The following is a 15969-nucleotide window of genomic DNA, read 5'->3' as shown; positions in this document are numbered from 1 at the left end:
GTAGCATGGTGGAGAAAATGTATGGAACTATTTTGTTAACAGCAGTCACTTTAAACAAGAACTGAAATATTTAGAAAACCAACATGATGTAAAAGTACTCCTTATTTTACTGCCTTAAAGGGCCGCAGTGCACAAATGGTACAGAAAAGACCCAGTAGTATTAAGAGCAAAAATGTTCGGGGCAGACTTCCTGTTATCCTGTCAAAGAGCAATGTACAAGGCTACAGAAAAATTCGCCATGTGATTTATGTCCTGTGCCACTAGGGGATTGTATCTAGAGACAACCTAATACAACTCCATGCTTTGCGGATCTATTATATTACAGCACTTCAGAAGGTCTTTGTTGCTGCCTTGTTCTTTAATGAAACTGTTATCAGAGACATAAACAGCAGAAACAGTTGCCAAGTCGAAAATGAAAAGAAAGCCTCCATCATTTTCTCAGAAGCAGCTGCTACAGCAATAATGTCTTTTAGGCCTTAGCAGTCAACAGAATGCACTTTTAAAGTTTAGACTGGATCCTTCTACACTGTGTTGGTGTCAACAGTATTCCGCATTCCAAAATTATGATTTCTGCCTATGCCTTTTTGATCACGTAACAAAGTCTGAGCAAGATAACAGTTTCAGCCAAGGTTATCATTTTATTTGTAGTTTTTTTTTTTTTTTTAACTTGAGCCATAGGTGAATGTGTACAGTTTGGGATATTTTAAGCACTACTCTTATAAAATTTTTCCATAGCTAAAAGCATAGCAAAGTATAATAATGCATGGTAAAACAGAAGCACTGTGAAGCCCAGAGAGGTATGGTAAAGCATATCATAAAATATAGTAAACTATGTTAAATGTATAACATAACCAGGTGAAAAGCACGAAAAAAACTAAAATTTCTGTGCACTGTGGAAAACTTTCAAAAGGGTACACTTGTATAACTTTTTCAGGAGTGCAGATCTCTCACTGAGAACGTTATATATAGTCAAGCAAGAGGTGTATGTTTTCATCATTTACTTGAAGTTTAGCTCATCCTGTGTTGAATTCCTAGGGCAACAATGACTAAATGTCAATGACCCAACATTTGCCCTTTGGATCTCAGTGAATTACAAGGGATAAAAAACAAGATAGAACTGCCATAGTAGAATGACACTGAGCTTAATGACTCCACGCTTGTCTAATCAGTGTTGGGTACCAACTTATTCTAATGAAAGAACCACCCATGCCATGTTGAAAATGTACCCTCACTGACAAGGCTACATGCAACAGAAATCATTTATGGTTTCAATTACCTCTTAAACATCCTAACCAATTTGAATAAAATGCAGTGTTATTAACCATTTATTTATTTTATAAATTCCAAAGGAGTTGACAAAGCTACCCTAGTCAATATTTTAACCATAGCAGAGGGAGCAGAGGACACAGCTGTAAACGGAGTGGATATAGTAGAGTGTATTTAATCAACTCTATCTTAAATTTACAAATTAATAAAAATACAAAAAACACACAAATATATAAATAATGTTATTGTTGAAATGTGATTCATAAACCTCTCCAACAAGGTGCCAAGGTGTAACCTGATGTGTGGACACCACTGCAAGGTTCCAGGTCAACTCTGAATTTGACCACCAGACTATGAACTCTGTGTGACCCCCTGTTGTGAAGGTGCAACATGGTTCCCTTCCCTTGGAAGTGTCAAATGGCAGCTCATACACAAAGGGGTGTTTTTAATATCTTGAGGCCTGGTTGCTTCCTTGCAATAGCGAGTGCTGCCACCTGTGGGGAGAACAGTATTACCTCACAAAACTGAGAGAAAGCAGATCAGCTTCCTATTTTTTTGTGTTCCAACCTCAAAACATCAGGGAAGTAAACTTCAATAAAAAACAATTTAAAAAAGGACATATTCTACAGCTACAAATCTTAGTTGCAATCTACCGCCGTAGCACATTTTGGGAGCATTTTGTGTGTGTTGCAAATAAGCAATGATGGGTCATAAATCAATAATATGAATCATCATGCTTAACAAAACAGTCATGCCATTTGCTGTCAAGTACAGCAAATAAACATGTGTCACCATATATTGACCCACAACCAACTGATAAAGTCAACAGCACATTGACATTGACTGTACCATGACAGTAAGCCAGTAGAATAAGTTCATGGGTGGCACAGATATTGTAGATTAGTTCACTCTCAAGTACACATAGTCCAAGCGTGGGTACATTTACACTGTTAGGCACACGATGATCCTTGATGTTCCACCACAAACCTCCAAGCAGAACCAAAAAGTTTATTTGCTTTATATATAACAAAATACTATAACTTGGCAATAATTGTAAATTAATCATCATCTCTATTTATTTGTAGAGTGTTCACATGTACAAAACGTGCCCAAAAATTCTCTGAAAAAATAAAAAAAGAATTACATTTTCCCAACTTGGAGGTATAAAACTGTTACATATTTATATTACAATATTTTTTACACGGTTTTAGAAATATGCTCGAGTCTCACAGGTTGAAACAGGACAGCAGGGTAAACATTCATAATCTTTTTTGAAAGTGTGCCATGTAATCTTTTACAGCCTTAACTAAATAAGCTAACTGAATATTTGTTTTTTGACACGGGAGGTTGGTGGAAAAGCTTATGTTTTATGTTTACCGATTAATTATAGTCAAGGCTACAGAGTTTTGAAAAACCTAATAAGACACCTACAAACGTTAATTAAAACAATTAAATAAAAACAGACGTACCCCTCAGAAAAATACATTCTAGCCTTTTTTATAGCGCTACAGTGCTGAGACATGAATGGCTTCAGGCAGCCGATTCCAACCATGAAGAGCTCAAGAAGAAAACAAGGCGCCTGCAAGGACAGGTGTAACCTTGGGAATTAAACAGCACAACAATCGCATGCTAGTCTGTTTGGATTCTGGACAAGCAATGACAATTTAAGGTTAACAGTTTCAAGATGGGTTTTTTCAGTTTTAAGATCCAAGACGGTTTGATTTTAGGCTTGGTAAGGTAGGTTGATGTCTCTGAATGAGTGAGACTACAGAGAGAGGAACAGGGGGGCTATTCACATTAAAGGTATTTTTAATGGAACTTGAAGACAAAGAGGAGCAGAAATCCAGCTACAACTCTGTGCACTGTATGCAGCATGAAGATTTGCTCACAAGGGGTGGATTTCAAATAAAACACCTAGAAGGTGCCTTAAAGAGTACTGCAGTAATTTATTACGGGACAGAACTCAGGCAAGTTGTGCAAACACACTGCAGAAGAAATATCAACCCTTCTCTCTATTATAGGTGCTGGCTAAGAGTTTTGGCTTGAGTTAATGGGGCTTCAGTATTACCAAAACACTTTTTAAATGGGTATGTGTCTGTGTATTTAAAAAATCTGGTGGTCTGCAAGAGTTCTCTCCCAGCATTCCTAGGGTCACAGCTCTGAAGTTCCAGTGAAAGGGGAATGTCACTCGGCTCTAAACACTTCCTGTCAGGAAGGGAGCACTTCCTGAATCCTGAAACAACCCACTTGCTTTTTATTTCCCATGAAAACGGATGCTATAAACATCTCCCTCCCATCCATAGGAGTACAGTTCTCAGGCTAAAATGAGATTTGTTAGCCTGTATAAGGATCTTCAATACGCCTGTATAATATATGTATGACTTTTTCAGCACAGTTCTTTCTCTACTGATACTTATTGTTAAATAAGTTAGATTAGTTAAAATTTTCCATTCAGAGTCTCAAAATGTCTCTCCATGTATAGAGCGTCCTTTCCGAAACTAGGAAGTATAACCCTTGCATCTAACCATTCTGTTTTCTGATATGCAAAACTTAAATTATCCTACACATTACATACAAGATATTACTTTAACTTAATATTGTGCTGACCTTTTTCTGCTAAATATACTAATCGCTGGTATTTACTATCCTCTGCTCCCTGCATTTAGAATCAGAATGTTGCATTTAGAATCAGAATGCTCAGATTGACTAACCCAAGAAATATAATTATGTAGGAATGATTGATATTGAAAGAGACACGATTTGTCCCAAATCTCAAGAACCAGAGACATACAATATTACTAAGATTTTACTAAATATTTTTTTACTGATGTTACATATTAGTTAAAGACATAAAATAAAAACTAGGCAGGGCATTTTCAGTATCAGTACTCAGATGAAATCACTGATCTGAACAGGGTCCTGGTTCTAACTGGGTCGGTTTAGCAAAATGGGCATTGTTTATCTGACAAATGTGCCAAAAGTGAGAAAGTCATTTTAATGTTTGCTGCTTTCTTTATGTAAACTCCACTGAAAGAAAACACAGTGGAAGAACAGGTTGTTATTACTTGCGCTTGGTGTTACCACAGAAACACTGAACAGTCATAGAGAAGTTTATCAGTCTGGGTTTGGTCACAGCTTGTTCTCTCTATGACTCCAGGAAGTGGAGCAGAGACTGTAAAGTTATTATACTCATATGCTGCAGCCTTCAAAAACAACAGCTTCAACTACACACTTACACACAACTAAACAATTGATTGTCTGACACTTCAAATGTCAAACAATTAATTCCATTCAACCTTATGCTGATCAAACTTATACACAGTAAAATTAATTGAACAGTATTTGGCAATAAATACATACATTAAAAATATAATATGAATATTATGAGATAGATAGATCGATAGAGATAGCGGCAAAAATAGCAAACCCCCAGAGACAGTAACTGCACTTTTAATATCAGAAAACAGACAAAACATGAACAAAATAAACAGTGAAACGAAACAATACAAAACAAATCAGCAGATGGTTTGTTTGATACCATCTTTCCTTTCTCTCATACTCTCTCAGCGCACTGTCCATGTGCTGCTCTAAACAAACATGTCCTTGTCTACTATATACAGTGTGACCAGGGGTAAATGACAATCAATCATTCAATTACCACCTGGTCATTTTTCAATAAAATTAACAATTAACATCAAATTCCATCACCACACAACCAGGTTCTTATTTTGTGTTCCATTTATAGTTTTTGATCAAATACATACAGTAACAGTATCAATGATTATATACAAATCAAGGAATTCAATTTGACTACATTGACAGTGGAGATCAAAAATAATAAACTGTCAATTGTACCCCATCAATAAAACATATGAAAAACCTCCATTCTTTCTCTGATGTTTGGGGCTCTGGCTCATTCTGTATAATACTACCTCGATGCATTAAACACATGTCAAATGCCTCTCTATATTCCAAGATCCATAACTTGTGCTAAAGAATGGCTTAACCAAGTTTCATCGCAATTAAATGTGACATATGAAGAGTCGGATGCCATATATTCCCAGATTACTTTACTTTTAATAATTTAAATGGATTTCTTACATTTTTCTGCTTCATCAGTACAATTTGTACAAGAGCTTGCAGCCCATAAAACACGAAATGGCTCTAACTGCTATGCAAGGAGCGTTTTACTTCCATCCCTTCGCTGTATAGATTTATTCTAGCATTTAGTATTACAAAATAATTTTAATTATAAGCACTGTAATACAGGTGTAAAAAGAAGGTGCATGAACGTCAATTTTATATTGCTTTACTCTGTATTGCAATATAGCACTCATTCTGTTATTTAATGACCGCATTCTACAGACCTGATCCACAAAATAAAAATTAAAAATTATAAACACTTGACTTTATTATGATCTGCCACTGGGACTGACTTGAAAGCAATATGAAATCACACGTCTTTATTTCCATCAGCAGCATATTGAGATCAAATCAATTTCAAGTGGGACTCCCTTAGCTTCAGTTAGGTTTGCGGGTCGGCAGAACAGGATCTCGCTCCGATGATGTAAATTACCTAATGAACATCCATCCAATGCACTGGATGCAAGAGGCAGCTTTTAAAATCTCACGACTGCTACAGACTGGTTTCATGGTGCAGATGGAAATGTGGCATTATTCTCAAATAACAAAAGGTAAGTACAAAAATAGAAATCGTTTAAAACACTGGGGAAGTAGCAACTACATAATCAAATTTGAAGCCTATTGGGAAAGAAAAAACTGCAAGATCGAAACAGCCTGACAAACAAGTAGGATAAGACAGGGCAAATCAGTGGAGCATGGAGGGGATATTATACTGGAAATGCATGGCCAATTTATACCCAAGGCTAAGAATAACAAAGTAACACACAGTGGTTTAACAGGTCCATCAAGCAAAAGTACCTGAACATAAGGACTTTTATCACGCATACAAAATACAGCAGCATAACAGAAAGTACAACTATGTGCTATCTAGGTGCATGTAAACCTACAAAATACCATTAGTGGGTGTACAAAAAGTGTGCCATATTTAAGTAGAAGGATACATTTTACAATGTGTTTTCCAGATTCAGAAAAAAACTATGACACAGTAAAAGCACAAGTGTGTACCTGCTATCCCTTTTGAGTTTGGGGGTGCTGAAGAGATGCAATTTCTGGCCTCAACAAGCCATTTATCCTGTGGCACTGATACAGATTTTCTCTTGTTAGATAACAATAACACACTTTTTTTCTACATTTGGCTTCATCACATCAACAGCCATGGTCACCAATAGGTAAAATGTTGACAAACTGTTGTAAGTGTGCAGCGAGTATCAAGAAGATTTCTGAAATACTTTGAAAGATATGCCCTCTCAAGCATGGCCCTTTTCTCAGTGCTCGTTCCACCCCCATTTGCGATATCAAACAAATCTGACTCAGTTTTGGAGTTGAATGAGCCACAAGCAGTTTTCCAGCTAAATATAAAAAACAAAGTGTGACATATTTACAAAAGTATGTACGACAGCCTCCACTATATCCCCATTGCCTGCAAGGGAAAATAACTCAGCACTTCCAGAGAACCAAGCCCAGTTGCAACCCACAGGCAATGGGATGAGAACGTGCCCCCTAATACTCCATGTACAGTAAGAGATCACTGAGACAAGCAACATGGTTATACACTGAACTCTTGTTTCTAAAAAAAAAAAAAAAGATTTTAAGTAAAGAAAAAGCTCTTGTGATTTAATTATAAAAAATTATAAAAGCTTTCTCAGTCAAGCAGCGGAACGTCTATTTAAGCAAGACTCCACAATCAGCAGGTTTTACATGCAATATTAACGACTGTCCGAAACAAACAAAACACATTCAGTTGTACTGAAGAGTGTTCACATTCCATTTTACTGATAGTTCTCTTGCAGTATTACATTAGCTACATGAAAGAATATCCAAGCATGTATTATTTCACCTCAGCACTAAAAGTAAATAGAATTGGGTTGAAATACAACGTTCAGAAATACTGAAAATGTATTCTGATGAAACATTCATGGCCACTACTATCTTCCTATAAGTAATGAAAAAGAACTACCATTATATTTGTGGTTATCAGGGAATGGAAGTAGTACCAATATATCAAAAACCATGATGAGAGAAGAAGACACAGCTGAGGTTCAGCTCTCTATGGTTTATTACAGCTCAGGCTAGACTAAATAAGATCACACAGTAAATCCTGGAACAGCTCCAGCTCCTGTTGGATGGCATCCAACTGCCATCCCTATTTTGTGTAACTGGGATTAAGCAGTACCTTTCAATGTAATTCTCCCTTGGGGAAGCACAAAACAAAAAGCAAAAAATAAATAAATAACAGCCACCAGGTGGCAGCATGTGCTAAGTAACAATAACACCTTTACGTGGAAGATTAAACCAAACACACTTTCAATAGAATAACTTACATTTATTTTAGTGAATTATAATACTTTAGAAATATATACAGTACCAGTCAAAAGTTTGAGTACACTTGCTGGAAGCTAGGTTTTTTCATAATTGACAATATAGAATAGAAACGTATACGTTTCTGTAAATACTTGAAAATGAAAACACGTTACAATATACAAAACAAAACATAAGGCATATCAAAGCAATGTTCAAGATAATTTAAAATTGTCTCTAAATCATGGATTTCTCAAAATTGCCCTTTGCCTTAATAACAGCCTCACAAATACGAGGCATTCGGTTAACAAGTTTCAGCAGGAAATCACCTGACATGTCTTCCCAGCTCTTCTGCAGCAATTCCCAGAGATGTAGGGCACTTGTGGGTAGCTTTGCTTTGACTCTTCTGTCCGGTTCGTCCCATACAGGGGTTGAGGTCTGGAGACTGGGCAGACCAGGTCATTAGATTGAGTTGTCCTTCACTTTCCTTCTTCGCCAGATAGTTCTTGCACAACTTTGAGGTACGTTTCGGGTCATTATCTTGCTGAAGAATGAAGGACTGCCCAACTAGCCGTAATCCTGATGGAATGATGCCTCTGAAGTATACTATGATAGCCATGCTGGTTGAGCTTGCCATGAACTTGGTAAAGATCACCAACTCTGTCACCAGCAAAACAACCCCAGACCATGACACTGCCTCCTCCATGCTTGACAGTGGGAACCACACATGCAGAACTCATGCGCTCACCCTCTCTGCATCTTACAAATACTTGGTGGTTGGACCCAAATTTTTCAAATTTTGACTCATCGGTCTATAAGACCGACTTCCACTCCTCAAACGTCCAGTTAGTGTGTTTTCTGGCCCAGGTAAGTCTCTTCCTCTTATTCTGCATTCTTAACAATGGTTTCTCTGCAGCAATTCTTCCAGTTAGGCCAACTTCACGCAGTCTCCTCTGAACAGTTGATGTTGAAACATCTGTACTTTTAGTAGCATTTAGCTAAGCTTGTATTTCAGGGGCAGTTAATCGCCAGTATCGTAGACTTGTGACTTGAATGAACTTGTTCTCCGATTCTGAGGACACCCTTGGCCTGCCTGACCTTGTTCGGTCCTCATGAGTGCCAGTTTCTTCAAACCGTTTGATGGTCTTGGCCACAGCAGTTACAGACACTTGCAAAGTTCTTGCGATTTGGCCTAAAAAATAGACCTTCATGAGCAAAAAATACAGAGATCCCCTGAGCTTTTGTCGAACAAAGACTTGACCAAAGTAATTTTCTGTGACGACTCCCCCTTCAGCTGTTTTGATAACAGGAGGTAGATAAAGAGTTTGAAGGTGGAAAGGAGAAAGACACAAGCAAGAGTGTACCGTCCGAATAACGAGGCATCCGGAAAGTGTCCATATCTGGGGATGCTTTTCTGCCAAAGGCACAGGATCTCAACAAATTGATCAAGGACAAGTACCTGAAAACACTCTAAGATCACCTTTCTACACTCAGAAAAATTTTCCCAATGCTGATTTCTACTTCCAAGATGAGACAGCCGCTTGCCATCGAGCCAAACAAATGAAGAAATGGTTAGAAGACGACAGCATCATGCCACTGCAGCTGGCCTGGAAATTTGCCTGATTTCAACCCAATTAAGAATGTTTGGGGTCCATTTCATCCTCCTGCTCACAAAAGTAACTGAGATGGATTTACCAGTAACCAGGAGGGAAATGTAGTTCTGTGGGGTACAAGTGAAGCCAGCTTGAGGCAGGGAATGCAATTTAAGTTTAAAAAGTGGTCAAAAGGTAAATAAAAAATAAAGGTCACAAAAAGGTCACAGGCCCTTTAACAGCAGACCACCTCGCAATCTTGTATGCTGTATTGACTGAAACAGCTGAAATACCAAGGTTCAAGGTTTATTCAACATTTTTTGCAGCACTTAAAAGTGATTTGTCATTTCTCATCCTGCACTGCAGATGAACTGAAATAACCCATTCCCCCATGAGATCTTTTGATTTTTTTCCTGTTTCTAGACTTTATCGAACTTGGCACAATACTAATATTAAGTACTTCATCCCTAATAGAGTGCTTTATTACAAGCTTTCCCTGAGCTGGTGAGAACTCTGGTCTGATAAATTTGAATAACCATGCACCAGCAGTTAAACTCACTTGTGCTGGAACAGTGATTAATGCTTTTATTATCAGAATGGATTAAAGCGCTAATAGGCTACACTTCCAATGAAGAATTAATAAATACACAACATAATGAACAGCTTTAAAGTTTAACAGATTATATGTGTTGTGTTCTGCTATTTCTGAAAGAAATACTCTGTCATAACGACCTACTTACTGTATGTGGTTTAGCTGCCCCCCCCCCCCAAAAAAAAGAAAACAACACAGCAGGATGCAAATAATTGTAGGTACTGCGATGCAGAACAAAGCTTCTTCTATGGCAGCTATTATCTTCCATGTTGTACAGAGCGGCTAGCATTCTAGTGATTGTGCGTTTCCATGATTGATTTTGTTTTATTAGCCTCCTCATTCAAAAAATACAGACCCTTAACGCGCTGATCACCTCTGACTCCCATCTGTAATAAAACTGCATGATGAACACAATAACTGCCCTGAATCTGCACTTACTTTCACCAAACTCCTGCAGATGTTTCAGATTGCACTCATCTATAATCTGATAAACTCTCACTTTTATACAAATATTTTTAACCTGTACAGTTCATGTTCTTACTTTCATTCAAACTACTCGTGCAGTGGCTCAGCTCTACCCAACCCCCACCCCAAAAAAAAAAAAAAAATCTGACAGATTAAAGAACACTGGGTCTTTTTTTGCCTTGTGTGTGTTTTGGAAGGTTCTGTTGCAATAACATGTAGTGATACTGATTTGATTAAGGACTGTGTGTGGCTGGCCCTTTCTGCACATTCAGCTACAGCAGGTCATCCCTAGTTTGATCAAATACTGCACTCTGATCAGGCTGGCCTGTTACAGCAAAACCTAAGCATGAAAAAAAAAAACATAAAAACAACAACTTTAATAAAAGGATTTTAACATTTTCTAAATAAAATATCTATTTCTAAACTATGTTTGATGTTTCCTGAATTAGACAACATTTCTATATTCATATACCATGTATAACATACATACTTAATATAATGTACATTTGTCTTGAAGTGCAGTGCTTGTTTACAAAGTCTACAGCTTGTAAATAAGTTAATCACTAAGTGTTTTTTTTTTTTTTTTTTTTTAAATAATACATTAAGATTTAGGATTATACAGAGCCTTCACTGCAACAAAATAACTTTGCAGGCACAAGGATGCTGCTTAGAGGCATATTTGCCAGCTAATTTATAATCAAGGCTATGTCAGCAGTAATACAGTAGCGTGCTGTATGTTGCTACTGCGTTGTCTTTTGGCATAGCGTATTGTTCTGAAACAATCCACAGCTGGTCTTCATGTTGGGTTCTGTTGCTTTTTTGTACTGATAAATTCGTTAAAACTAGTGTTGCCATCTTTACTCAATGTTGTTAGCACAAGTGTACTTTATTACGTTAAACTCCACAAATACATATTTTTAAATCGGCACAGTAACTCCAGAATGTATCTCAGTAAATGAACACATTACGAGAAACAGTTGCCAAACTGAGTAAACAAAAAAGGCTACTTTTATTAAACACTGGTTAAAGTAATTTGAAGTCAGCTGACAGACTCCTGGAATGTGTGTAAGCTTAAGCAATGGTATGGGTATTAATGTCTAACTGTGACGCGTTTGCCCCAGATCTTTTCGCTCTGTTGTGCAACGGAAGAAAAACTTGCTCTGCCGGTTTTTCTGAAACTTCAAAAAGAAAAAAAAAGGAAACTACTGTCTTCAATTATATATTTAATTCGTAATAAATCAATACATAACTGGTGTATTCTGCTTCCATAAAGAAAACTGTAACGTGTACAGTATACATGTGCTACTGATTTTCGTTTTCAACTGATACAAAACCTGCGATTACGTTTAATTGCTGGAATATTTTCAACTCTAAAGTAAAAGCTATTAAACGCTTTAGGGATATGTACAGAAAAGCTCAATCAGTGATACTTTACAAACGTTGCTTAGTTTATGAGCTGTTCTACTGTAGTGAAAACCCTTACCTTTTCGTGTTTGTGTTCCTGTTCTGCGGGAGGTGAAGTGGGCGATTTCACGTTCCCAGCGGAAGCGGCGGGGGCTGAGCTGATTGCACCGGCTGGGTTTGGGTTGCATTTCTCGATTGATTCCACCTTGATAAGCCGGTGCTTAGGTGAAACATATTTGATATCTGCTGATCCGGAGGAACCCGAGCGTCCAGGAAACGAGCCGCTGCCTGTATAAGGGTCCTCGAAGTCCCGCTCCTTCTGAAGCTTGTAGGCGGCGAGAATATCTGGCTGCGCGGCACTCAGGTACAGGGCAGTCGCTCCAACGCTGAGCTGTTGTTGGTTGGATGCGGGCGTGCCGGGCGCTGCCGGGTGGCAATGTCGGTAGTCCGGTTTCGGGGGAGCAGGAGGGGGCGCTTTGGTGCTTTTGAATCCTAGGTGCTCCTTGAACCATTTGGCCATGCTGCCAGCGCATTGCTCTCAAGTGTTTTTTTGTTTGTTTGTTTGTTTTTTTTTTTTTTAAATCTCGTCCGACTTTTCCATCACAGTTGTTCTTGAAGATGAGTGCATATGTTTCCGCAGTTCTTTCCAAATGCTGCTCGTGTATATTTTAGTCCAGCTCCGGCCTTGTGGGACCCACCGGGAGTGCACACTGCCGACACACTCTTCGTTCTCTTGCCTCACTCACTCGCACTGACAGCTGGATTACTCTGTGCTGGAGCTCCGCTAAGCAATATGGGAGCAACTGCACATCTATGGGTTAGTCAGTCAACCAGCCTCCCTCCCCTACCTACCTGGAGACATCCACTGCCATCTACCGGATCGATTCGTCACTGAGTTCATTTAAACAAAACACTACTCTTTTTGTAGGACAAGAAAACATACTATACTACGATATAGGCTTTTACATGAGAAATCGTTAAAATTAAACACATTTTACTACATGTAGTCATCACCTTGACAGTAGTGTGCATCCCGACCCAAAATACGTATGTGTACTATAATCACAGAATATATTTAATCTGAGAAGGTAGAACCTTACAAAAAAACAAAACAAAAATCACATACAGAAGGTGAATTATTGGAAAAATAAAATATCCAAGCATTAACAGATGTGGATGTAAAGGTGGACACTGTAAAACGAGCTTACAAGTGAACTGGTTTTCACCAACTAGAGCAGTTGCAAAGACAATTCTGTAGTGTTTGCGGTACTGACAGTAGTTATATGATAGTGCCTTTGCAAAATCCTCAGTAGCATATTCTAATATCCTCAAGAGCTTGTGCTAAAAACACCCCTCAGTATTGTACATTCTATCACAATTGTGTAAGCAGTTCTCAGCTCCATTGTATTCCAAGCATTGTACAGCACTTTGGGATGGATTGTAAAGCAATGCACTACCATATACAAATATTATGTTGTTTTTCCACTTAATTGCTATTACACATGATAGTCACAATCAAATATTATTTATTTATTTATTTATTTATATAAGCAAAATAAGAAAATGTGAACAAAAGGAGGCCATTTGGCACATCAACGCTCATCCATTTCCTAGTGCAGTAGTTAATCGATCCCAGGACTTTGTTACGCTGGGTGTAAAGGGTCTCAATGATTCAACATCAACACATGTCTTGGTAACCCATTCCATCCCCTCTGCTCTGTGAAGAGTCTCCTACCCTCTTAAATCTTTCCAGTTCATTTGCAGCTATGCCTTGTGGTCTTGATTTCTGTGCTGTTCTTAAGTATTCTTAAGTATGCATTCCATGCATAGCTCACTCCTTTAAGCCTGGTTTGGATGCTCTTCGCTGGACTCTCTCCATAGCCTTTTTGTATTGTTGGCACCAGAACTGAAAACAAGTTGGATCTCACTAGTGCTTAAAAAAATATTTTATTTTTTGAAATTCATCCTCACATATTTATTAACATATATTAACATATATATTTATTAACATGCTAATGGTTTATGCATGTCACGTAAACATTTGAAATGTAGCTTTCCCTACTAATAGTAGCATCTCTGTTAAAATAAGCCTTTTTGAAATGTGCCATGTTTGAAGACATCCAACAATCCAGAGTCATTACAGAATGCCACACCTCTCTCTGTAATGGTTTGCAAAATGTTTGAAGTTTAACATCAGCCTTTGAGTACAGTACCCTATAGGCCATCTGCAGTACAGCGACAGGTAACCATGGAGAACCACAAAAAAACTATTAGGATACCAATGTTACCTGTGAAAACCCATTATCACAATTCAGTTACACAATATGGACTAAATTCAAGTGTTAGTGTTATGATTAATCCCAAAGTGTTGACATCAGTGCTTTATGAATCTGGCCCTACCTGAGGCTCATTGGTGTGCATTGGTTAAGCTTTGAGGAAAGCTGAGCACTGAACATTCAATGTAAAATATATATGTTTGGAAATAGATAGAGATTCCTTTTTCAGTTGCCTTGAATTTCAAATATTTATTAGCATTGGTATTGCCACTCAAACCTACATGGCTTTCTCTTATCGCTTGAAATAACAACTGCTGGAAATGTTTGTAAAAACATCTACAGGGAAATAGGTATTTGTACTTAGCCTTTTACTTTATAAATAATCTGTGTTTCCAAAGACATGGAACAACAAGGGTAGACCTCAGTGCAGGGGACACATATTCACATCGTCAAACAGACACCACTTGAAATGACAAAGGCTACTATGTTTGTATTCATTCATAAAGAATATTTATAAAATATATCTTGCATGGAAACCAATGTACAAATGATGTCTGAAATCAATAATACCACATTCTACTGTACACAAGAGTGTTTCTCTCCTTTCTTTATTAGATTTTAAAAGATTTATTTTACTCCTGAGAGGTTTATTTTACTCTAAAACAGTACAAATGTTACTTTTATTTCCCAACTGATTATAAGTGAAAGGATATTTGAAATTTCATTTACATTTTTTTAAGTGTATTCAAACATGAAAAAAACATGCTATCTCTCTGAACAGACAACATAGAGGAACTTCAATTTCTCAGAAAGTTAAAAAAATCCTGTGGAAAATCAGACAGCATCTTCATCATTCAGATGTTAGACAAAGCCTCTTTTCACAGAAGTCAACATTCATGATTTTCTATTTTGTCAGTTCTCAGATGGTTGACACATTTGGGTCTGGTGAATAGGAGTTCTGATTTATATATGGTCAAAGTTGCATAATAGGTTTCCTGTTGTGGGCCAATCTCCCGACCGTCTAAGTTTAGAAATAGTGTGAACAAGTATTGAACCATCTCCCTCAAGAAAGCATGACTATCATCATGTAATCATACTGTAATCTTCAGAATGCAGCAACTACTGACGGTGCAAGGCACAGGGAGGAGCTCTGTGTTATTAATGGATTGCAGAACATTGAAAATTGTATGTAAGCATTTTTCTTACAGGGGTTGTTAAACATGTGCAACTCCTCATGTTTACAGCCTTATTATCCAGTTGTCTTATGCCAGATTTTCCAAAACAATGACCTGTAGAGGAAGGCGGGGAGAAGAGCAAGTACTCAATGTGACATACATTTAGTAAGAAATTACAGTAGACCTACTTGACATATTTTAAATATGTTACCATGTATTAGGACAATAAAATACACCAAAACTGTGCATATAAGTCTGTGGTTACACCTCAGGTTCCTGGTGACATAATGCTCTTGTGATTTGTACTCTCAAAGGAATTAAAGTCTTATTATGTACAAGTTGGTGTACATTAATAATAATAATAATAATAATAATAATAATAATAATAATAATAATAATGTCAAGGGTTTCTGGTGACATTTAAATCACATGAGCGCCAGCTCAAATTACAGCCTTATATGTACAGTTTTGGTGTATATTTGTTATACATGGTGATACAAAAGGCAGAAATTGCATACTAGTGGTACTTATTTTTAACAAATGAAGTGTTGATAATAACATTGGAAAACAGAATTGAAAAAATATATAAAACATCTTTATTTTTTAATAATTCATTTTAAAGTTGAGAATTTTTAAATTTTATTAAAAAATGTCAGAGGGCAGGGGGTGACAGAGAAACACTACTGCATTTATTATTACTAAGAATTTATTGGAGGGTGGAGCTGAATGATTTCCTCATCACTCAAGAGCCTCTGCTG

At 37.3% G+C, this 15969-nt stretch overlaps 1 protein-coding gene across 3 annotated transcripts in view; it reads right to left on the bottom strand.

The window, feature by feature from the left end:
- The window catches only part of LOC121295081 (SH2 domain-containing adapter protein F-like), a 93970-nt gene extending 81400 nt beyond the window's left edge, over positions 1-12570 (bottom strand). For 2 of the 3 annotated variants that reach the window (XM_041219397.1, XM_041219398.1), the window contains exon 1: positions 11840-12570. In XM_041219397.1, the coding sequence (XP_041075331.1) occupies positions 11840-12280 (441 nt within the window). In that variant the 5' untranslated portion in view covers positions 12281-12570. The remainder of the gene's footprint in view (positions 1-11839) is intronic. The other variant, XM_041219399.1, reaches the window with a different exon arrangement.
- Positions 12571-15969: the final 3399 nt, after the last annotated feature.

This window comes from Polyodon spathula, chromosome 19 (assembly GCF_017654505.1).
Source record: "Polyodon spathula isolate WHYD16114869_AA chromosome 19, ASM1765450v1, whole genome shotgun sequence".
Lineage (NCBI taxonomy): Eukaryota > Metazoa > Chordata > Actinopteri > Acipenseriformes > Polyodontidae > Polyodon > Polyodon spathula.
This window is presented reverse-complemented; position numbering and strand designations above follow the sequence as displayed.